Genomic DNA, 25,854 nt, shown 5'->3' on the forward strand with positions numbered 1-25,854 from the left:
TTTATTTAAAAAAAATATATTCAAGAAATTCAGACATCAATAAAACTCATAGTTGGTATGTATTTGTGAAAAATAATGTATGTGGTCAAAAATAATAAAAAAACATAACATTTTGAAAAGTTCGATTAAAAATAATAAATGCAAAATTTATTCTTAAAAAATCACTTTTGATTCTACATGCTTTTTGAATTTTAATTTATTTTTTTCGGTTTTTATTATTTTTGAAAGATTGGGTAAAAAACCATTAAGTCACCTCTAAATTAAAAATTTATTTCAAAATTCTCATAACAAAGATATTGTTATTTTGTTTTATTTGTTCTTCAGTATGCTTCTTTTTTTTTCTTTTTTTTCTGATAAATTTAATTTTTATTTGAAACTTCAAACTTGCTTTCCAGTGGATAAAGGGCTACATTGAATAATTTACATTAATGGTGGTTTCCTTTTTTCGCATTCATTTGATGCCAGCTTACTTTTCAACTATTGTGAAATATATTTTAAAATTTCTTTCAAATCATGTTTATTGAAGTTCTAACAAATAAATTCTTGAGCACTTTTCGTGGATGAATATTGTTCAAGTATGCCAGTTTCACCAAATGAGCAGTTCTCCCAGATTTCGGTCATTCGATTTTTTTTTTGATTTTTTAATCCGATTGAAACTTTTTTGGTGCCTTCGGTATGCCCAAAGAAGCCATTTTGCATCTTTAGTTTGTCCATATAATTTTTCATACAAATTTGGCAGCTGGCCATACAAAAATGATGTATGAAAATTCAAAAATCTGTATCTTTTGAAGGAATTTTTTGATCGATTTGGTGTCTTCGGCAAAGTTGTAGGTATGGATACGGACTACATTGGAAAAAATGATACACGGTTAAAAAAAATTGGTGATTTTTTATTTTTTTTTGTCACTAAAACTTGATTTGCAAAAAAAACACTATTTTTATTTATTTTTATTTTTTGATATGTTTTAGAGGACATCAAATGCCAACTTTTCAGAAATTTCCAGGATGTGTAAAAAATTTTTGTGCGAGTTATGAATTTTTGAATCAATACTGATTTTTTCAAAAAATCGAAAAATTGGTCGCAAAAAATTTTCAACTTCATTTTTCGATGTAAAATCAAATTTGCAATCAAAAAGTACTTTAGTGAAATTTTGATAAAGTGCACCGTTTTCAAGTTAAATCCATTTTTAGGTGACTTTTTTGAAAATAGTCGCAGTTTTTCATTTTTTAAAATTAGTGCACATGTTTGCCTACTCTTGAAAAAATATTTTGAAAAGCTGAGAAAATTCTCTATATTTTGCTTTTTTGAACTTTGTTGATACGACCCTAAGTTGCTGAATATTGCCATGCAAAGGTTTAAAAACAGGAAAATTGATGTTTTCTAAGTCTCACTTAAACAACACACCATTTTCTAATGTCGATATCTCAGCAACTCATTGTCCGATTTTCAATGTTATAATATTAAACATTCGGCGTAATATTGAACTTTTGGCCCTTTTGAAATGTTAGTCATGGTTTAAAAGTTTTGAAAATATTTTTTTCAAAAAGATCGGAAAATTTCACGAATGTTTCATATTTTAACATTGAAAATCGGACAATGAGTTGCTGAGATATCGACATTAGAAAATTGTGTGTTGTTTGGGTGAGACTTAGAAAACATAAATTTTCCTGTTTTTAAACCTTTGCATGGCAATATCTCAGCAACTAAGGGTCATATCAACAAAGTTCAAAAATGCAAAATATAGAGAATTTTCTCAGCTTTAAAAAAATATTTTTTTCAAAAGTAGTCAAACATGTGCACTAATTTTTAAAAATGAAAAACTGGGACTATTTTCAAAAAAGTCACCTTAAATTGGATTTAACTTGAAAACGGTGCACTTTATCAAAATTTCACTTTAGTACTTTTTGATTGCAAATTTGATTTTACATCGAAAAATGAAGTTGAAAAATTTTTGCGACCAAAAGAACATCATTTTTGTATGGCCAGCTGCCAAATTTGTATGGAAAATTATATGGACAAACTAATGATGCAAAATGGCTTCTTTAGGCATACCGAAGGCACCAAAAAAGTTTCAGTCGGATAAAAAAATACAAAAATTAAATTTTAAGAAAAAAGACCGATTTCGTAGAGAATTGCTCAAATATTTAATACATATCGAGCTTGAAAATTAATATTTAATCTAATTTCCAAAATATGATAACCTTATGTCAAACGTTGCCTTTAATAGGCCAGAACAAAAACCTGAAAACTAAAATTGAGGTCAGCAGAAAATTCTTGTTTTAACTTGCTTAGTAATCCATAAAAGATGTCAACAAAACTAAAGGTTTTAAGAATTTAAGACAACCTAAGTATCAATTGAAAACAATATTTCAATGGAATATGACGTTTACATGTTGCGCCTACCTCGAGGGCCTCGTGGCGCGGTGGTTAGCGGCTTCGGCTGCCGATCCCTAAGTTGCTATGGGGCGCGGGTTCGATTCCCGCCTTATCCTCCTGGCCTTCTATCGGATGGGGAAGTAAAACGTCGGTCCATTTGCGTAAAAGAGGTTTTGGGTGACTCACAACACATAACCTTCGGACGCCTAGAAATGAGCAGAAACTTGCAACAGAGACCACAAAAGACCCGGGGGTCATTAAAGTGGATTGCTTTGCTTTGCTATGTTGCGCCTACATGTTTACTGCAAATAATCTTTTTGTAGTTTCTTAAATTTTCATTGATATTTTTTGTTTGTTTTCAGATTATAACTTCTGATTCAGTCATCACCACGAGATTGTTTTTAAATTAAAATCACTAGAACATTGCTCCTCCTTTTTTACATTATTTTCAAATTTTAAGGAATGGATTTTTTATTGAAATGTTGTTATTTTCCATGGAACGTGTTAAGACCTTAACAAGGATCGATTGTAAGCTATTATCCCCTAAAGAAGGCAGTAAGCGGTGCCGAAACGTCGGACAATTTAAAATAATCGGTCTAATTACTTTTTGACTGATACTTACTTTAACGAAGAAGACATCCATACTTACTTTTACGAAGAAAAAGTTTCAGGGAATTTCAGATTAAACAAAGATAAAAGTCATGCATCATCCAATTTGTATAAAAAAAGTACCTTTTTCGTGTTTTATTGTAATAACTTCCATATTACTTGCATGCATGCTGCTGCTCCTCGCACCTTCGTCCGATATTTCTCTAATAATGTTTGTATAATATAAGAGCAATAATAATATTTCATACAATATAATAATTCCATCCCTACAATGGTATGATTGGTAGCACAATATTCATCGATTACGATACCGCTTCAGTTGTGTTGGTTGGTTTTTTCCTCTCTTGTTTGAGTTTTTTTTTGCTTCCCGTGGCTGTCAGTTTTTTTTGCTTGCTGCTGCTGCTTTTTTCCATTTCTCTCTCATTTTTATTACTCCACGCGCGCTGTTCCGATCCCGAGATAAAAGCTTGCGTATTAATCCTTTCCCTTTTGTTTTATTTCACTGTATATCTCGCTCAACAAAAAAAAAAAAAAAACACAATCATTCTGTTTCTGTTTTTTTGTTGTTGTTGTGTGAAATGTGGACGGAATGGGGATGATAAAACTTGATGAAAATGGGGAGCTTTCTTTTTTTCGTGTCGAAATAAAAAAGCTGTTATCGATTTCCATTCATTTTCGTGAAATTTGGATCCACTTCTGGTGCTTGCTGGATTTGGGCAGCCTCAACAAAAAAATATTAATTTATTTCCCATTTTCCGATAATCGCCAATGGCAGTGTGCGTGCGTTTTGTGTTAACCAGAGAACAATTGGGTTGGTGTTGTTGAAAAAAAGAGTGGGTGGTTGTTGTGTTTGGTTGGAGGCTGATTTTTCATCTCCATTTCAATTAAAGGCTGGTTTTCCAGTATTTTTAGCAGCATTCTCACGGTTGGTCAGCCTCGGAAAACGGTGGCACGTAATTGGCCTGGCCACCGGCCCGTGGCGGGATCGGTGTGCCAGCATTGTGATGAGGGCTTCTGAATAACTGATTAATTACAGAGAGAGGCTAGTTTCCAGGGGGTTGGTTGGCCAGAGTTTCGATTTTCCTGGGGTGGCTGATGATGTTTTTTTCTTCCGGGGGGTGCGAAATCAATATTATATTATTGCGAATTGATTCAATTTAAATAATTCGATTCAACAGATTTATGCCTTCAACTATATGAGTGTGTGTGTTTGTGATACGACGAAAGCTTCGAAAGCAGGCCTCGATTTTGATTGAGTTGAGGTGGGTCAGAGGGGGTTTTCCACTCCGAACTTCCGGTCGGTCGGTTGGAAAATAGCCAATAATAATTCAATTTCGGTTTTTGTTGTACTGGATACTGGGCTGGTTCGTTTTTCAAGCTGGGCAGCCCGCGACTGCTGTTTCGGTACTAATCATAAATTATGATCGACCGAATGGTGCCATAATGGTGAAACAATGATTGCGTCCTGATTGGGAACAATCAATTAGTAATTGAGTGGGCAGTTGAATCATGGGTTATTTGTCAATATGGATGTTTTGCTGAGTTAAATTTTGAAGTATTTTGAGAATTTTGGTCATGTTTGGAAAGAAAATCGAGAGCAAAACAATATTTTTCAGAATTGATTCTACTAAAAAGGTGGAATTAAACTAAAAATATCAATAAGAACATTACTATCATCTGGGGCAAATCGGACCACATGGTTCGAATTAGAGCAGCATTTAAAGCCTTGTTGTTGCACAATATTTGGGTATTATTTTTAATTGATTTCTGATAGAACCGGCATAGAACAACATTAATCATGCATCGTTTATAAAATTTCAAGCATTTTAGTTTTACAAAAACCGCTATTTCTTTTCAGACTGTGGTTTTGCTGTCTTTTTCTAATTAAAATAAATCGTACTGAAAAAAACCATGCTGGATCCAAAACAAAATTCGTTTAGCTTTGGTTTAGCCAAAAGCCGAGAGAATCAAGTGCATATTTCTGATAAAAATTCCAACACACGCACAGTTATCTGTTCAGATTTTCTGTCGAATCTTTCCAAATTTACACGTAAAAAAAGAAATGAATATTTTAGAAGTTTATTTTCAAGTAATTTTTTAGCCTTTCTTCAGTGAGAAAAGCTGAAAGATGCATAGTTTCAAATAGAGTTACTAAAAGTTAATAATATCTTTAAAAAGATTTTTTTAGAGGAATTTGAAACATGTCAATGAAAAAAGTTGAAAAATAATTAAATCTGCTCTGAAAAATAGTCTGAATAAGCTTAGAATATCTAAATCAGGATTTATTCTATGAAATTAGAAATTTATCAATGAACTAAAAAAAATCCTAAAATTGTTGCTTCAATACCCGATCTTAGGCTTCATCCATAAACAACGTAATGCTAAAATCAGTCAAAATTTACCCCACCTCTTCCCCCCACCCCCCTTTGTCACGCCTCCAGGTGGACCTCGATCTAAAAATTCGACAAAAATCAATTTGAAGAGCTCTTCAAATTTTATAAGTAAAGGGTTTGGAAGTATGACATGTATAGTCACTTAATATTTTTTTTACAAATGTAATTTTTTTAGAGAGTATTCTTGACTGTCTCCCAGACCATGTCTTTTAGCATTTTTAACAAATTAAATTGATATCATTATACAGTTTTGATGTGAATAAAAAGCTAAAATGCAAAAAAAAAAATGAAAAAGGAACTGTGATAACTCGAAAAAAAAACTAATATGGCAAAAGGAAATGATAGAAAGTAGCACAATAAGTCAAATAATATCAGAAACAAACATAAATTATACAAGGTAAACGCAAAGTAAAATACTAAAAATCATTTTTTATGAACAAGAATAAAAATACTCGGGATAAATAAAAAAACGGTAAAAATTGAGCATTAGAGTTTTAACTGGAAACCGATTTGAATTTTAACAAATAAAACATTCCATGATTTCTTAGATTTATTTTCCATAGTATTTCACATATAAACGTGAAATAGTTCATCGACCTACAAACATTTCTTTTCTAGCATAATAATATTACGTTTTTTGTGTATTTTTGGCGAATTGAAATTTTATTTAAAAATTTTGTTTTTTCCCTTGTATTTGTAACTGTAACATTACTTTATTAAAAAACATACTAAATCCACCTATCTGGTTGGTGCCTTCCTCACTCTTTACCAATCAATATTTATCAGGTTTAATTTTCAACTTTTTGGAAATCAAGTGGGCAGAAAACTTTTTTTTACTTTTTATTTCGAAAACCTATCCAACAATAGGTCGGATGATTGATTCGGACATAGATTTGATACAGATCCTGCTTCAAAAAGTACAAAAATACCACTTAAGTGGATTTAAAAAAAAAAAAAACATTCGTTTAATAAGTTTTCGATTACCTATCCAATGATGGATCCAAAAATAGTTTACATACATTTATTAGTTTAAAGCAAAGCCCACGCTTATAAACATCCGAGAATAAAAGGAATAGGCTTAAAAATTATACTTATAATCTCATTTTCATTAAGTCCATTATTTCTGACATAACAGATGAACCCATTCCCAGATGTAATATTACCGTGATTTTTTTTACTGTGTATAGTTGGAAAGTGAATCGAATTATTTAAATTGATTTCAATTTATAGCAGCATAACTTGTTTAAGTTTCAACAGAAACAGCCATAGTTGGTTAATAGCATTCAAAGGTAACGATCAATAGCGCTGCACATCGATTTCTTTCACTTGCTTCCCAAACAAAGCCATCCTTTCTGTACAAACAACGCAAGCAACGTCGATAGCTTTTTCTTTCTTTCTTTCAGATTGATGATAGTCTTCCAAATAGTTGTGATTAGTGTACGCGATACGCTCCAAACTTAAACTCGACAGTGCAGGCAGTTCCAAAAAAACAATCGTGCAGCAATTGCGAAAAAGCGCGCGCACTGCAAGCTTCCATTCAACTTTAAATCTGTTATTTATCTTTTTCGTGGAATAAACTTTAGTCCCAAGTACTTCTCCGCTGCAGCATCTCACATTTATTGTCTTCCACCATCTAACACGTTCTTTTTTTCTCTCTTCTAACAGACAACGGCGCAAAACTCAAAAAACAGACAGAGCTAACGAAGAATTAAGCTACAGGAGATCCCCCCCCTTAACCATTCAGCCTACCCTAACCCTAGAAGTCGCTGACGTCCCCCTCGGTGTCCGGGTAGGTACAGTTGAAGGGGTTCCTCAGCCAGTGGCACAGCGATTTGTCGGTTCGGTTGCGGTTCTTCTTGGACTTTTGGACGGCCCGGGAGGCGGCGGACCCAAAGCTGGACTCGTCACTGTCGCGGACGGTTCCCACGCTGTGATAGCCACTTTCGGCCCGCCGCGAGATTCCGGAATGTTTGGAGGTTCGCGGCGTCGAGTCGTGACCGCTGTCGTACGCTTCCGGTGTGGAGAGGGGGAGCAGTGGCAACGTTGGCAGGGTTTGCTGGGGAAGTAACGAGGCGCCGCTTCCTTTGAGGAGGTGGTCCTGTTCGTGGTCGTCCAGGTCTGCGAGCGGGTTCTCGCGGATGTGCTCATCCGGGTCGAGCAGCAGCCCCGTGGGGTCCTCCTGCTCGAGTTTGGGGAGATTCGGATCGGAAGCCCCGTCCGGGTGTCGTAACGAGGCGTACTGCTCCATTCCGGCGATGGCCACTATCCCCGTCAGACTGGGCAGTGAGCTTTGGCTTGGGGTTCGCGAGAGGCTGAGCGATTGTCGGCAGTCACGGCAGCGTGGACTCGGAGGACGGTACGCGGGTTCGCTGCAAACGCTGGCTGGGCCCGTGTTGAGCCGGTACGCGGGTTCGCTGTAGACGGAACCGGCGTCGCCGAGCCGGAAGGCGACCGGGGTTACCTCGGCCATCGCGAGTTGGGAGGTGAAGATTTCGCGGAGCCGGGCCAGTTGGTCGAATTGATTGCTGTTGGGAAGAGAAGAAATATTGATCTTTAGCCCATGTTGGTCTCAAATTGGGTCAAAACACTAAGCGTACGAAGAAATCTACTCACCGCATACTCTCCCCAATGACGCAATCGCTGAACGCGTCACCTCCCGCGGCAGCGGCGTTGAAGCTCGACGACACCACCGAGACATCGCCATGGCTGAGCGCACTCAGCGGATGTTCTCCCCCTACCCCTCCAATCGCTCCCACTCCCCCAAACCCACCAACTCCTCCCCCTCCCATCATCATGGTCCGCGCAATATCGTCCTCGGTGACCTGCAGCCCACAGTCCATCATGCCGAGGTTGCTGTGCTGACTGCTGTGGACGCTGGAGCCATGTCGCGAGCACAGCCGGTGGATGCTTTCATGGGAGATTTCCCGCGAGCCGAGTGGGTCCAGCAGGGGAAGGGCTGGGGGAACCTCCGAGGGACCGCTGTCCTGGTCCTCTTCCTCTTGGCTGTCCTGTTTGCTGCTGGCGGCGGTGGCAGGTTTCTCGCTGGCTGGGTGGGACTTTTCCGAGTGATTGTCTGTTGGGGGTGGGCAGGTGGTTGCGGGGGTAGGATCTGGAGCGGGTCGTGGGGTGACGGTTGCGTACGTGGGTTGCGGCGCGGTGTCTGGGTTGTCCAGGCTGTAGGCTTGCTTGAGTCCGGTGCGGACGTGGCTTTCGGAGCTGTTGACGACGCCGCTGGTCGCGGTGAACCCGCGGAAGGCTATCGGGTTGACCAAGTCTTCCTGGCGTTCAAGTTCTAGCACGAATCCGTCTTCGTCGGATTTGCTTGGCCGGAAGCGGGGTGGGTTGTAGCTCTGGTGACGACTGTGGGCCGGCGAGTTGTTGGCCGACACGGATTGCATCAGCTGGATGGATTGGTTCTCAACCCACTGCCGGATCATGGACTTTTTGTGGTTGTCCATGAAGCCGTAACTTTGGTTGCTGTGCGCCGCCGGTGGAAGGAACACCTGCGTTGCGCTGGCCGTTTTAGGTCCATCGATCCACGTTTCGTGGTTCTTGACGTGGTTGATCTCCCTCAGGAAGTGTCGCGCTTCGTGAACCTTCGACTTGGACATCCTCGGGCCGTCGATCCATTTTTCCTCTCCAACCTGTCGCGAGGGACTCTCCCGATTGGTTCCGGAAGCTGAGGCGGCTCCGGCTGCGGCGGGCCGCCTCATCGGAGAGCCCTTCGGCGTTGGAATGTTGGAGCCCTTGCTAACGCCGACCACATGCTTAAAGGCTCCGGCCACGATTTTGGGGGACGCGTGCTGGGCCGCGATCTGGATTGCACTGGCAACCATATCCGGTTGACCCCCGCCGGAAGACACCGACTGGTTCCGCTTGAGACTGTCGGTTCGCGTCAAAGGGATAGGGGCTGGGACGGAAGATTGGGCTGCAAGGAGGGAAGTGTCAGTTTTGTACGGAGCTTTCCGCAACGGAGAGGGCAGGGTTTCACTCTTACCTCCTTTGGACGTGGAGGCGGAAGTGGCGGAGGCTTTCTTTTTCTGGGGAGAGGGATTGGGTTTCTCCGCGGCCGAACCTTTCAGCGCCTTGTTCATGGCGCATCGCTGATCGCCGGAGTTGAGACTTGGCAGGTAGACTGGGGGGTGTTCTCCGTCGGTGGGGTCATCGCAGGGTCCGACGTAGATGACGGTGTCCTGCGAAAAGTCCGAACTGGACGGATCGGGACCCTCGGAGGAGCCACCCGACTGGTGACCGGAAGACCCTGCGGCCAGACCGGCGGCGCGGTCTACAAGCAGGTGGTGGCGAGGTTTCCGCCGGCGCAACCGATGAATGCGGGACGCCAGCTGGATCGTGGTCAGGGTGTCGGTGTGGGTCTGATGAACGAGAGATTATTTCAAATAAAATTACAAATCTCTTCAAAAACATTCATCCATAAACTTTATTTTCTCAGAGCTACATTGACAATCAATCTCACCTGTGAGTGCGCCACATGCGCCACGATGGCCACGTGGCACGTCAACGGTGCCAGACAGTCCCGCAGCAGGGGCGTCAACGGGTGATCCCGGTTCGGGGGATGCTTTTGGCCGCTCAAAATCGCCAGCAGGACGTTCCCGATACCGGACAGTGGGAGCCCACCCGTCCGGTTGGCACACCCACCCAGATCGATGAGGTGCAACCGACTTCGGCCACCTTCCACTGAAGAACCGGGTAAAAATAAGAAGAAAACAAAACAAAAACACAATTAAGTACGTCTGCAGAACCATAAAAGTGTCCATTTATATTGCATCTTCAGCAACTTACCTCCCCGTTTGCCAGACAGACTGTACTGGTACACGTGCAGCGTATAAATAAGAGCCGGTTCGAAGCTGCCGCTGCTGCCCTGGGCCCGCCCGGACAGGGCCAGGTCCAGGAAGAGGGCGGCCCGCTCGGCCGTGGGGGCGCGCAGTTCGGTGGGCCGCCCGAGGAAGTCGTCCCGCAGATACATGCCGGGCGAGTCGTCGGATTCTGGAACGGGGATAAAGAGATAAAGAATATTAGTTGTTTTGAGGTTTGGCAAGAATGAGTTTGGATTTATTTCAAAATTATATTTCCCACAAATTTGAAACAGTTAAGATTTTTTTCAATGATTTAACAAATCATATAAAATCAATTATTGAACAAAACAATTAACCTATCGACCAATTGAACCTTTAATTAAAAAATGTTTCAAACAAAAAACTTTGACACCTGGAATTCCTTTTTTTTTGAAATTTGTTTTATTCTTGAAGATATAAACAATACTAAGATTTTCATAAAATGCATATTAAAAAAAATAGTTTATATGCTGAAACTAATAAAACTTGAGCTCAATTATGAATTTTTGAATTCTAGAATCAATTTTCAAAACAACCTATCCCTCATGGGTTTCCTATGCAGATAGGGCCTTTTGAAAATTTAATCGAGAATTGTCTATCATATTTTGTGGAGTTCTCAGTTAAATTGAGCACACCAAATTTTGTTTGCTAAATACAGTAAACTTTTACTGAATTTTCATCTTCTGAAATTTCAGTAAACGATTCAGTAACTTAACTGAATTCTCAGTTAACTGATATTTGTCACTTTGACAGATGATTAACTGAAATTTCAGTAAAATGGTTGTCAAAAAATCGAATCATGAACAACGCCATCTTGGATCGTGGTTTTTCGTAATTCGATTATGCAAAGAATTGATTATCCAAAGTGATTTTTGTCAAAGACCTTCTTGTAATCGCGTCTAAACTATAATTTTTAGTCCAAATTTGTTAGCATCATTTAAAACAAAATTATACATATATTTATTTAAAACCGGAAAAACAATGATTAAAGTTAGTCATGTACCGTAAAACGGGGTGACTTTGATAGCCGGGGTGACTTTGATAGGTTTGAGATTTTTCCGCAAAATGAAGAGTACAATTAAAGTACGTACGGAATTGTTAAGAATCATACTGACCGTGGTAGAGAAGTGTTCAAAGTACCTCGAGAAAAAGTTTTCATAAAATTTTGAGAAGTTTAAATTGTTAGTTAACTATAATTTTAAAAAATGTTGATGAAAGTCATTATTTTAAGCTTATCAAAGTGTCTTGATTTTCTCAATGAACATGATTTAGAATCGGAAAACGGAATGCATTTTCGGATTTTTTGGACAATTTTCCACTAGGAAAAGGTTAAAAAAGTTTGTAAATAATAAATAATGTGTGTTTTTGGAACACAATTAAAAAAAATCCAAATTTATATGCAATTTCAGTTGAACAAATTTCATGTAAAATGTGAAAACTTGTGATTCGTGCTTTGAATTCAGTATAAAATGCAATATAAATCGATAATTTTATAAACAAAACTAGTTTTAACAAATTTCAGGCAAAGTTCCGACTTTTTAATAATTTTACCCAAAATTTATATGTATTTTGCTAAAAAGCTTATAAACTTAGTTAACTAAGTATGAACATTGATTGTTTTTCCTAAAAACTTTATCAACTACTTTAGTGATGATATATTTAACGTACAAATGAAGTTTAAACATCTTAAATATGATTTTAACAAGAAAAACTATGACTATCAAAGTCACCCCGGAATTTAAACTAAGAATTTTTAACGTAACTATTTTTCTAAACACTATTGAAAAAACTTTGTTTCCAAAATAGTGCATGGACTTTGTGTGGCCTACCCCAGTACATGTTTTAAAAATAATAATCTTGAAAATAACCTTACCTGTTGGAAAATATTCCAAAATCAAATTGAAATCCTATCAAAGTAACCCCGGTTTACGGTACGCCTATCAACTCAAACTGTGCAAATCAATAAATTTTCCTAAAAAAAACTATTGTAAATACAACATTCCTTCAGACGAACCATTTCTTTCTCGACACACAACGGTGAAAACACTGTCACATATGCGTAACGAAAACGGACCTGCCAGGGTTTGAGAAGGAAACACTTTCTATTTCGGCACTCCCGGCACGTCCCGGGGATTTTCTTCGATTTTTTCCTCCAAATGAGCCTTATAAAAATTCCGGTCACACATCTCAGTCTCATCATTTTGGGCCCCGTCGTTCTTGGAACTACGAAATGGGACAGAGTGGGAGGGTTGGGAACCAGCTGCTGCCAGGCCAGACGATGAATTGGATACAGTGTGACAGTATCAATATTAGAAGGTGAGACAGCTCCTTTTTCCCTTTTTCTATTTTTAGGGATTGTGGATAGTGATGTGAAATATTTTGAAATTGTGTATGACTTTTTATAAAATTATTGATTTAAGTTCCTTTTAAAAAATTGTCTATTTGGACAAAGTTTCAAAACGATGATTTAAAAAAAAATATTTTATTTGTTTATTTTACTAAATTTGTGATTTTGACATCCCTGTTTTTTCTCCTACAAATCCCTCGCTCGAAAAAAAGCCCATTTATGGAGAAAGGTATCGATTTATGGTTCCCGGCGATCTTTAAAGTGCCCCGCCACCGGTGTGTCGGCTCAGCAAACCCCCCAAGGGAGTCCCGGAAAAACACCGGGAAAAAGGCTTTAGTCACACGTGTGACCAGAAACCCCCGCTCTCAAATTTTGCAATAAGTTTTAGTAAGTTATACCCGAAACCGATTACCTGCCGATTGGGGGGAACCGGTCAGAATGGGAAGAAAGCATTCTTTTTTTTTTGTTCCGGGAAACATTTTGTTTGTCATTCGATTTTGTTCGAAAAAAATCACCCCTGTGAGGTGTGGGGGGGAAAGGGTCACGCGGCGGCAGCCGGACTAAATCGTTTGACGATTATGAGGGCGTTTTGGATGCTGCCGGTGTTTTTTGCCCTCACCCTTAATCATCGATGGTCTGCTGGGTTTTGGCTAGGGAGAGCGGCTGGAGAGGGGAAGTTTGGAAGTGAAAAATCCGGATAAAAAGTTGGTCATTTATTACGGCATTGATTGAATGATTGGCTGGGATGGAAAAGGTTTTCCTGATTTTGGTTTTTTTCTGTGCTGGGTAGGGATGAAAAAAGGATTATTTGGATTTTGAGCCGTTCTCGGTAATAAAGACCCTTTTGGAAGAGTTTATTATATCGAAATTGGCTATTTTGAATCTTGATTTTTACAGAATGATCTTTGAGAGATAAGGATGTTTTCATTATTCGATACCTCGATACCTTCTATGGTTGACTCTTGAGAATCAGTTTTTTCCCTGATTTGACGAACTCAAGAAAAAAAAGAAAAACAAATAGTTCATTCGATGAAGGTTATTAATCTTTGATGAATTTAGATGAATACTTGCAGTTCTGCTTCGACGATTTTGAAGGTGTGCGTATGATAATATGTTTTGCTTTAATTTTTATTTCCTGCTAGCAAGGATATTTTTTTTAGTTTAATTTATTTCATTTCGCGCGAGAAAACTAATCGCCGAAAAAAAAATCAACTTTGGAAATGAGCCAAAAATGCTGTGCTAAGATTTTAAAGCACAAACAGTGGCCCAGATCGCAAAATTAAGTAGAAAATAGATTTTCCGAAAAAAGGTGATTTTTTTGAGCTTTGGTGTCTTCAGACGAGTTGTTGAATATGGGAAAGGGCAACTTTTGGTCTGGCTAAAAATTAGAGTTGTTCACGGTTAGGGTGTTATATAAAATTCACTTTTCAGGAATATTTAAGGGATTTTTTTCTTTTTCTTAGAAAAGTTTTATCAAGCGATCTACGCCTTCACCGACTCATTTTGTACATAGCATTAGAGTATAACCTCAATTGCTACGTTCAAAAGATAGCTAGATAAGACTTTGGTGTCTTCGAAAATGTAGCGTGGATTGGCATATGAGCAATTCTCTACCAAAACCGGAAATGGATTTTATTTGTATTTTTTGATTTGGCTCAAGCTTTGTGGGGGCCTTCCCTATGACCAAAGAAGCCATTTTGCATCATTATTTTGTCCATATAAATTTCCATACAAATTTGGCAGCTGTTCATACAAAAATGGTACGTAAATATTCGAAAATCTGTAACTTTTGAAGGAATTTTTTGATCAATTTGGTGTCTTCGGCAAAGTTGTAGGTATTGTTAAGGACTATTTAGAAAAAAATAGGTACACGGAAAAAAAAATTTCCCGATTTTTTTATTAACTTTTTTTTTCACAAAAACTCAAATTCCCAAAATACTTATTTTTTGATTTTCGAGATTTTTTGATATGTTTTAGGGGACAAAAATCCGCAACTTTTGAGCTATAGAGAAACATGGTCAAAAAATCTGCCGCCGAGTTATAATTTTTTGAAAAACTGGTGATTTTCGGAAAAAATCGAAATTTTATACATCAAATTTTTTTGACCTAATTTTTTTATGCAAAATTGAATTTGCAATCGAAAATTACTTTACAGATTTTTTGATAAAGGGCCACGTTTTCAAGATATAGCCACCGAAAGTTTGATTTCAGCGAAATATTTGCAGTTTTTCGATTTTTAAAAATAGTGACCATGAGTGACCATTCCTAAAAATATTTTTTTTGAAAAGTTCAGAAAATTTGCTATAAAATTGTCTAAGAGACATTGAAGATTGGACCTCTGGTTGTTGAGATACAGCGGCTTAAGGAAAAAGAAACACGAAAATTGAAGATTTCTAAGTCTCACCCAAACAGCCCACCATTTTCTAATGACGATATCTCAGCAATTAATGGTCCGATTTTCAATGTTAATACATGAAACATTCGTAAAATTTTCCGATCTTCTCGAAAAAAATATTTTGAAAAAAAATAAATCAAGACTTACATTTAAAAAGGGCCAAACATTGAATATTATGCCCATTTTAAATGCTAGTATTGATTTAAAAAATTTCAAAATATTTTTTTCGAAAAGATCGAAAAATTTCACGAATGTTTCATGTACTAACATTGAAAATCGGACCATTAGTTGCTGAGATATTGACATTAGAAAATGGAGGGTTGTTTGGGTGAGAATTAGAAAATTTCAATTTTCTTGTTTCTTTTTCTTTAAGCCGCTGTATCTCAGCAATCAGAGGTCCAATCTTCGATGTCTCTTAGACAATTTTATAGCAAATTTTCTGAACTTTAAAAAAAATATGTTCAGAAATGGTCACTCATGGTCACTATTTTTAAAAATTGAAAAACTGCAAATATTTCGCTGAAATCAAACTTTCGGTGGCTATATCTTGAAAACGGGGCCCTTTATCGAAAAATCTGTAAAGTAATTTTCGATTGCAAATTCAATTTTGCATAAAAAAATGAGGTCAAAAAAAATTTATGTATGAAATTTCGATTTTTTCAAAAAATCACCAGTTTTTCAAAAAATCATAACTCGGCGGCAGATTTTTTGACCATGTTTCTCTATAGTTCAAAAGTTGCGGATTTTTGTCCCCTAAAACATATCAAAAAATCTCGAAAATCAAAAAATACATATTTTGGGAATTTGAGTTTTTGTGAAAAAAAAGTTAATAAAAAAATCGGGAATTTTTTTTTCCGTGTACCTATTTTTTTCTAAATAGTCCTTGACAATACCTACAACTTTGCCGAAGACACCAAATTGATCAAAAAATTCCTTCAAAAGTTACAGATTTTCGAATATTTACGTACCATTTTTGTATGAACAGCTGCCAAATTTGTATGGAAATTTATATGGACAAAATAATGATGCAAAATGGCTTCTTTGGTCAAAGGGAAGGCCCCCACAAAGTTTGAGCCAAATCAAAAAATACAAAAAATAAAAATGGTCGAAATCGGCCGGTTTTGTAGAGAATCGCTCATATCCAAACATAGCAAAAATATTCCTGGAGAGTTAGATTTTTTTAAACACAATCAAAATCAATCAAAAACACCCTAACCGTGAATTACCCAAACATTCAATCAAGCCAAAAATTGTCCCTTCCCATTTGCAACAACTCTTTTTAATACACCATTTCCAAAATTTCACCTTTTACCTTTCTTACAAAAGAAAGGTTTAAGGTTTGCTTTTGGAAAAACGCTTTTCTCAGAAATCTTAAAAAAATCGTGCACGGCGAGGATTCGTCCCAGGAAAAAATCCTATTACTAAATTGAAGGTTTAGATGCGCTCTTTCGATTGAATTTTGGCCCGAAACCCGGAACTCAAAGTCTGATTTTTGAGAGCTCTTTTTCTGAAATACATGAGCGAAGTCTGTATCCGCTCTTAGAAATTTGTGTCTTCCATCATTGGAAAACCGCTCGTAAAACCCACAACTTATATATTTCAGATCTGTAGCCGTGGGGTCGGAGACGAACATTTTATTTTTCAATTCACAATTTTCGACCAGTAAATGTGGTCAATGCCATATTTAGAGGTATTTTTTGGACTATTTTACAGATAACACTATCAAATTAAAAGAATTCAGTTTCAAACAAAAAGCCATTCGAAAACATGCGCCATAAACTGTTTGGGCCCAAAATTTGAAGCTTTTGCAAAATGTATTTCCAGAGATATAGCCATATTAGTGTTTTTCGTCTTATTTTTACCCTATTTTTCCCTGTTAAATTTTTGGTTTTATACAGAATCATATACTGAACATCAAATTCGAAGTCCCGACTCGTTCTCGCTCGAAAGATCGACAACTCGTCAAGTCGAAGCATAAACGCCAGCACATTTACGCTTGCGCGTTTTACGCTGCGCGTGAAAGTGTGCTTTCTGGCTTCTCTTCTCATGATAGATCGAAAAAGTGCAATATCGATACATATTTTTTAAAGTTAATCATAGACTAACATTAAAGACTGAGTCCCTTTTTTTTCTTATAATGTCAATCCAATAAGTTTGAAATTAAATATAATTATCTTGCGACCCAGAATGTACCCATTAAATTAAAAAAAAAATGGCTTTCATGGTTTAGTCTAAAAAGATTCGAAGATTTAGGTTAAATTTTCACTGGGTTGTATCATTATGTTTCTGAAAAATTAATTGCACCAATATATTTTTCGGAGTTTCATCATTTTTAGGCTTAGTGATTTTTCACGCTCGAAAATAGCAAATTTCACGGGAACCTCAATTTCAAAACACCGAATTTCACGCAAATTTCTCGGAACGTGAAAAATGTTAAAATAACTCTGAAAATCTTATGTTTAAATCACAGAAACTACTTTTTATGCTTCATTATATATTATTCTTCAATAAACTGACGTGAACGTGACAAAAAAAAACCGTCTGGTTTACGGATGGGCTCAATTTATATTTTGAAACAAAATGTAAGGCATGCGTATTCTCATTTATTGAATTGCTTTTTTTAAAATTCAACTAAAAAAGGTTAAAAAGTTTTCGCTGATTTGCTTCTGTTTTATCAGTTTAAATTTTATTGAATTTCATATCAAAGCAAGATTCAACAATCTTGTCCATCCAAAATATGTAAAATAGTTTAAATTTTCTTCAACATTTAGACCATTCAAAATAATTTTTAAGGTTTTCATCTCTCTTTTTAAAAAACTAAATTTAAAATCCATAGGCAAAAATATTATAAATTGTTACGAAATCGAAATTTTTATTCAAAATAAGAACAGAAAACAAAAAAAATGTATTTTTTAACTTTCTAGGGAATTCATTCAAATAATCAATTTTTTTTAAAAAATAACAGGACTCAGAAAAAAATCTGAAATGTTTTATAAAAGTGATTTCAAAGATTAAAAATACTCTTCATTTTATTTTAAATAAAACAAAGCTTGATTCTTTTAATTTCTTTTGAAATCATACATTTTAAATAAAATAGCAGTAAAATTTGTACTACAGCGAATTAAAATATTACTAAATTTAGTTAGTTTCTATAGAAACTGAAAATTTTAATAATTCTCATATGGTTCATATCAAGCTTATCAAACGAAGACTAATAAAATTTACTTAAATAGTCTTTATGGTTGAAATATTTATTATGAAGTAATTTGAAAAAAAAAGTGATTTGAGAAAATTGATAAATTTCAAGAATTTTTCACCCTTCCGCGGAATCGTCAAAATTCACTAACCCTATATAAGTAATTGAACATAAAATTTCACGGGATTTCGCGGAAAAAGCCAAATTTCGCGGATTTCACGCTGTCCGCGAAATCGTGAAATTTCACTAACCCTAATCATTTTGTAAGAAAGGCTCTATTTCACCTCTGGTGATATTAATTCGGGTTTTTTAAATTCAAATGAAAACCCATTTTACACTTAGTTTTGCGCTTTGAACCTCTGTGCATTGAAACTAATCTGCACAACTTAAAAAGGTAAAAGCTTTGTTTTTAGCTAAAAAGCTTTCATACAACTTTGCTGATAAATACAAGGTATCTAACATGACATTTTTTTCTCAATTATAAAACTTTAATTCATAAATTATCATTATTTTTCTATGAGAGAAACCCAGTGGTGTTATTTTAATTTGCTATTTAAAAGAGTTTTTAAGAATTTAGTAAGTGTAAAGCTGTGTGAAGTATGGTGCCCAGAAAAATAACCATCTGCTTCAAAAGCAAAAAAAACTGTTTTTTTTTTTGTTATTATTTTAAGCATTTTTGCCAACTTTGGAAATTTGGTGAAGGTTAACTCCTTGATACTCTAGGCTTAAAAAAGTTGAACAAATATTTTTTTTACATTTTTTTTTATTTCAGACCTCTAATAACTTTTAAGGATCAGTTTTTACAGCTTTGGTCAACAATATTCAGCTTGTGGAGCAAGGTTTTGAACAATAGTCTCATATTTTGGCCACCATATGCAAAGTCAATATAGTTCAATTGTTTCTTCCTGATTGTGGCTATCAGGAATGCCAGGTCAAAATTGAAAAAAAACTGGCCAAGTGTCGATGAAAAATCAGGAGAAATCGGCAGACGAAAATCTAACATCTAAAAATAAGAAAGGGGGAAGAGAATACGGAATAGTTCAAAAGTTTGTAGAATTCAGGTGGTTTAATTGATTTGTCGGCCTCAAAAAGGTAGAATTTACATTTTCATTACAATAAAAATTATCTAAGTTTTTAGATTTTTGAATAAAATCGGTCATTTGAATCAAAAGGTTGTTCAAAATTAACAGAAAATGAAAAATCTGTCTAAATCTGGTAAAGATAACAATGAATCTTTATTATGACTGAAACTCAAATAAATTGACATTTCCAGATTTATCTAGCTACCTGGCAACCCTGTTGAAAAAAAAAAACAAAACAGGCCAATCATCCTCAAAAATTTGCGGTACAAGGATATTTGAATACAATGCTTCAATGTTCCATGTGCTTTTGTGTTATGACCTAAAACTGGCACTACTCCACATTATTCTCCCATTAATCACCAAGTAATACCATTACTACTCCACGTCCAAATCCCCGTCCGAACACTCTCCATCAAAACGCGTCAAAACAGTCCAGCTCCGGGAACGATTTATTGCCAATTTCTCAGATCCTGGACTGCTTTATGACTTACGGACCTTGCGGACCATTACACGACCATAGCCATAGTGTGCCACGCCATAAAACGCAAACTGTTGCGCCCAAAACTTGACCAGCTCTCAAGATCCAGCGATACGGACCGAGGCAAGAAGCACTTTTATGACACGCCTTGCCACTTTTTCCGGACTTCCGAGAGATGCCTTTTTTTCTTGCTCGCTTTTCCTCAACCCTGATGAATGCCGAACGTTTAAGGAGAATGATAATGGCGAATCATTACCGTAATGAGTTGGGAATTTCGTTTCGATCTCTGAAAGGAACACGAGCGCGGGCGTTTCCAATAGAAGGTTATGGAAGACGGAAGGGGGTGGTGGAAATTGTTGAATGAATAATTTTTCCCCCTTTCCTGGAAAAGAGGATGGTGATGACGGAGGAAGGCTTTTTCATTAGAGTGATTTCCGGTTATAATTCTTGAGTTGAGAGCAGTGAGTGGTGCTTTGTGCGATTTTGTCGCAAGTGGTAATAAACTGCTATTAACGTAATTATTTACCAATGAAGATGGCGCAACCGGATTGCACTTTTATTGCCGTTTAAGTGTTTTTGCAGCTGTTGGCAATTTTCATTTAATCGCATCTGTTGCAGTAACAAAGTTAAAGCGTATCTCTCCGGCAAACAAATTCCGAGTCCAACTTTCCAAGCCCTAACTGGATCAACTCCGGGAAGACCAAACAAACAATCCTCGCCCAGTCCGGACTGTGCTGTGCAAACACTAATTGAAACTACACTGCTGTGGGGGTCGAAAAACTTTAAAAGCCACCTCTAATGGAAAAAGTTGATCCCAGCAAATGGAAAACATGACTTTAAAACTTTTAATCTTTGCCCCGGGCGTCTGGTCTGTTCCGGCGCCAGAATACCAACGTCCTTTGGACACTGAATCCTGTAGGTAGACGGTGTGCCCAGATCATCCGCCCTAAGCTTGATTCCGGAGATATTTTGCAACTCGCCCTAGAACGAGCTTGGCGAGCGTGTGTCGTCAGCACGTATTTACTCCACCCAAAATCTGCTGCTCCACGTGTCGTGAGCACACGTGACTTTTCCCTCCCCAAAGTTGGTGTGTGTGTTAATCCATGAGCTGCATTCTCAGGACTTCCTCCGGTGTGCAAAGGTATTCGTGGGAGTGATTTTTGAACTCGTTTTCCAAACTGATTACGGGGAACTTTTTTGTTGGTTCAACTGGAAGTCAAGCTGGGATTCTGCTGTGCTCTACGTATGATTAACTGTGCTACAAGGAAAGACACTTTCTGCTGGATCATCCCCGTCATGTAGACTCGGTTGATGAAGGGATGGAACTTGTTAGGATGTTGTGTCATCTGGTTTTGGGAAAAATGAGTTTTGTGAGCTGTTTGGAACAATGTTGGCAGTCATATATTTTTGTGTTTTGATTTCATATTATATTATTGAAAATATCGTAATGAAACTTAACATTAAAAATTATAAAAAAGGGAAAACAAATAAAATTCAACTGGCAACACTTCCCACCCAAAACTTGACCATCCCGCAGCACTTCAGCCCTATTAATTCCAGTCAAAATATTCCCCCTTTCGGTCAACTCGGATCATGGACCATCAATTCCCGTTGCCCTCTCCCCCTTGGACGTCAGCAGCTGACAGTGTTTGTCCAGCGAGGGGGTTGTTGTTGTCGGTGATAAATTCTGTCATTTACCATCACTGACAACGGACCCTTTGGTCGGTGTCACAACGCGCTCTGTTGACCGTTCAAGAGGGGGTTCGTCGTCGCCGGTACCGTCATTATGAGTTTAATGTAAAATGCAAATATGTTGTTACAACACGGCGACGAGGACGGACAGGGCTGGAAAAGTGCACATGTTTCCCGCTGACCTAGCTTTTCGACAAGAGGGGCACACATTTCTCACCAACATGTAAAGTTTGAAAGTGGCCTGCTCTTCGTCAGACGGGTGAGTAGGGCAATTTCCCGCAACCATGTACATGATACACGTGCAAATTTGTAACTGCCAAAGTGCATGTGAAAGGGCCGAAAATTGACGTTGCTTCTGGGTGGAAGTGTAGCAGTTCGTGGTGGATGCAAATGATGACTCGGCAATTCAGAAGAGGTGGACGGTGCTCCATGACGGTACATCGACGGCAGATATGTATTCATCGAACTGACCAAAAGAGCATAACATGTTTGGGAAAGTAACAAGTGGGCACTTCAATACTTTGTGTTTGTTTTTAGCTTGAAATAAAAAAAATACTTTTGCATTGAATCCCATTTGGAAAGCAGTTTGGGAAAAATAATGACAAACTTTTTAGATTATACTTAAAGATTAAAAATCAATCAAAAAGTAAGCGTCCGCGAGCGTTGTTCGTCCACATAAAACTAGCATCTAGATGAGCACTCTAGGTCAACGGAAAGTGGGGAAAATTGGGACACAGAAATTAAACTGCACTTTGCATAAGTTACAGCCTTTTTAAGAGTTTTGAAGTTTTCGAACCTTAACTCGGGATAAAAAATATTTTCTGAGTTTGTCAAGTTTGGACAAATCTACAAAATATAAAAAGTCACGCATTTAACAATAAATGTTTTTTAGTGGCTGTAACTTCAAAACTGTACACGATATATTTTATATCTATTAGGAACTTAATGATTGCACATTTTATTATACACACGGAGAACAAAGAGTTCCCAAAATCACCACGAACAAAATCTTGATTTTTTTTTTTTGAAAAGTTTCCAAATTTCCAGTTTTTGCTTTTTGGGTGTTTTTTAAACCGCCATGAGTTAGGGGTATTCAAAAACAACCAATAAGCAAAAACTGAAAATTTGGTTTATGGGACCATTTCAAAAAAAAAAAAAAAAATTCCAGAAGTGTTCAAATGCCATGGAACGTTTTTCAAAATCGTACCAAGGGATTTGAAAACTTTGTTCGTGGTTCCCATTTTCATGTACCGTAAAACGGGGTTGCTTTGATACGTACGGAATTGTTCAGAATAATACTGTCCGTGGTAGAGAAGTGTTCAAAGTACCTCTAAAAGAACTTTTCATAAAATTTTGAAAAGTTTAGAAAGTTAGTTTACTATAGTTAAGAAAATGTTGTTGAAAGTCATTATTTTAAATGTCTCAAAGTGTCATGATTTTCTCAATGAACATGATTTTGAATCGGAAAACGGAATGCATTTTCGGATTCTTTGGACAATTTCCCACTAGGAGAAGGTTAAATAAGTTTGTAAATAACAAAAATATGTGTTTTTAAAGCAGAATTAAAAAAAATCTCCAAATTTAAAGGCAATTTCAGTTGAACAAATTTCATGTAAAATGTGAAAACTTGTGATTCGTGCTTCGAATTCAGTATAAAATGCCATATGAATCGATAATTTTATAAACAAAACTAGTTTTAACAAATTTCAGGCAAAATTCCGACCTTTTAACAATTTTACCTTTAATTTATATGTATTTTGTTAAAAAGCTTATAAACTTAGTTAACTAAATATAAACATTGATTTTTTTATCTTAAAAACTATATCAGCTACTTTAGTGATGGTACATTTAACGTACAAATAAAGTTTGATCATCTTAAATATAATTTTAACAAGAAAAACTATGACTATCAAAGTCACCCCGGAATTTGAACTAAGATTGTTTAACGTAACTATTTTTTTAAACACTATTGAAATTTTTTCCAAAAAAGTGCATGGACTTTGTGTGGCCTACCCCAGTACATGTTTTAAAAGTAATAAGCTTGAGAAAAACCTTACCTGTTGGAAAATATGCCAAAAACAAATTGAAATCCTATCAAAGTCACCCCGGTTTACGGTACGCTTGTTCACGATTTTGGGAACTCTTTTTTCTCCGTGCATAGATTTTGATTATTAGTTCGATTTAGAAATAAAGATCTTTAACGTGAAGACTTCCATCATTGTCATGATTTTTCGTTCAAAGATATAAATTTGCCGTCGCTTTCAATATTTTGACAAAATTCCTTCAACAAGTTGTTTGGAATAGTGCCCTACACATGCTGATTCTTTTTGGTAACGATTATCCCATTCCTTGTAAAGTTATGAAAATCGTTATTAATCAATGATTGCCAACTAGGACGTCAAAGATTGTTCCACAAAATTATATAAATTTTTAAACGCGTTTGATTTAAATCGAAAATTCTTTCAGTGGCTTGAAGAACTCAACACCCGGCACATGCTGATTCCTTTTGGTGCTGAAATTCGTTAAATTGAATTTAATACAGAATATTTTATAGTGATGATCAATTTTCTTCGAAAATGATCAACGGCTTCACCTTAAATAAAATTATAAAGATTTTCAACCTATTTTTCACGTTTAACAAAAACTGAGAATTTTCGAAAACTGGCAGCACTGCTCAATGAATTTTGACGAATTTGTGCTATGGCTCAACAGATGGCATTCTTTTGTCTTCTAAAACATATACAAAAGTATTTTTCAGAAATGGGTACTCTGCATATTTTTTTTACTAGCTTTGGGTGAAATGTGTTATTTAAAAAAAATGTGTTTTTAAGTGTAATTATTTTGTCTGAGAAGTCCTATATTAATCAGAAATCCATTCTCAACATATTTTTTTTATGGAGGCTTGTATGGACGAACTAATGATGCAATGCAAAATGCAAGGCTATTTGATCATAGAAAAGGTACACACACGGAGAAAAAAAAGTTCCCAAAATCGTGAAAATGGGTATCACTAACAAAGTGTTCAAATCCAATGTTACGTTTTTGAATTTTTTCACGATTTAAGGAACCCTTTTTTCTCCGTGCACTAACTTTTCTCCAAATAAAAAAAAGAAAGAAAGAGAGAAAGAAAGAAAGGAAAAGAAGGTAATTTTAAAACAGAGATAGCAAAAATAGGAGAAGAAGAAAAAAGAGAAAAAAATAGGAAAAAAGGAATTATAAAAAATAACTGTTCGATAATAATATAAAAGTTTTTGTTATTTTTGTTTTATTTTCAAGAGTTTGGTTTCGGGTTTTCAGGAAGTTGCTTTTCTGAAAACAAAAACCTTACTTAATCCACCCTTAGGTGGTTGGTGCCTTCCTCTCATTCAAAGGGTAATGCTATCCAAAATAGACACGCTCGTGGGAAGGTCTTTAAATTACCTATCCAAAGATAGGTCGCATGATATATTTGGAATACGTTTTCATCTAAATATCTGAGAACTAGCCTCCAAAAAGTGTATAAATAACTCTTAAGTGCTTATAACTTTTGATAGGGTTGTCAGATCTTCAATGTTTTGGACGCATTGGAAAGGTCTTTTGATTACCTGTTCAACGACGGGTTGCATGATAGATCCGGACAACGTTTTCATCGTGATATCTGAGATCCGGCTTCCAAAAAGTGCATAAATAACACTTAATTGCTAATAACTTTTGATAGGGTTGTCAGATCTTCAATGTATTGGTCGCGTTGGAAAGGTCTTTTAAATACCTTTCTAAAAATGTATAACATGCTGGGGTTTCTTACAAAAACCACCCTTTTTACAATCTTCCGGACTTTAGTCAAAATCGTTTTTTTAGCATAACTTTTGAAGTACTTTACTAAACTTCATAATTTTCAATAGGGACTTATGGGACCCCAAGACGAATCGAATGAGACCAAAACGGTCCAAATCGGTTAAGCCAGTGCTGAGATAATCGAGTGCATATTTTTTGGTGCACAGACCCACATCCCTACACACACACACACACACACACACACACACACACACACACACACACACACACACACACACACACACACACACACACACACACACACACACACACACACACACACACACACACACACACACACACACACACACACACACACACACACACACACACACACACATTTGCTCAGAATTCGATTCTGAGTCGATAGGTATACATGAAGGTGGGTCTAGGAGGTCTAATTGAGAAGTTCAGTTTTCGAGTGATTTTATAGCCTTTCCTCAGTAAGGTGAGGAAGGCAAAAATCATAAAACCGATTAAAATTTTAGTGAATGTTTTTGTCTTGTTCATTTTGCAACGAAAAATTAGTGGCAAAAAATAAATTAATAAATTAATAAATAAATTAATAAAACATGTTTGGTGGAAGATAAGGCCGTTGGAAATATTTTTTGAAGTTTAT

The 25,854-nt window shown here is 36.7% G+C and overlaps 1 protein-coding gene across 2 annotated transcripts in view; it reads right to left on the minus strand.

The window, feature by feature from the left end:
* Positions 1 to 6,337: 6,337 nt before the first annotated feature.
* Positions 6,338 to 25,854, minus strand: part of LOC120426235 (kinesin-like protein CG14535) — a 293,320-nt gene continuing 273,803 nt past the window's right edge. Inside the window, exons 11-15 of one of the 2 annotated variants that reach the window (XM_039590972.2) lie at positions 10,180 to 10,383; positions 9,854 to 10,074; positions 9,377 to 9,752; positions 7,993 to 9,307; positions 6,338 to 7,904 (exon numbers count right to left, since the gene is read on the minus strand). In XM_039590972.2, the coding sequence (XP_039446906.2) occupies positions 7,136 to 7,904; positions 7,993 to 9,307; positions 9,377 to 9,752; positions 9,854 to 10,074; positions 10,180 to 10,383 (2,885 nt within the window). In that variant the 3' untranslated portion in view covers positions 6,338 to 7,135. Of the gene's footprint in view, positions 7,905 to 7,992; positions 9,753 to 9,853; positions 10,075 to 10,179; positions 10,384 to 25,854 lie in introns of both variants that reach the window. The other variant, XM_052708688.1, reaches the window with a different exon arrangement.

Source organism: Culex pipiens, chromosome 2 (assembly GCF_016801865.2).
Source record: "Culex pipiens pallens isolate TS chromosome 2, TS_CPP_V2, whole genome shotgun sequence".
Classification (NCBI taxonomy): domain Eukaryota; kingdom Metazoa; phylum Arthropoda; class Insecta; order Diptera; family Culicidae; genus Culex; species Culex pipiens.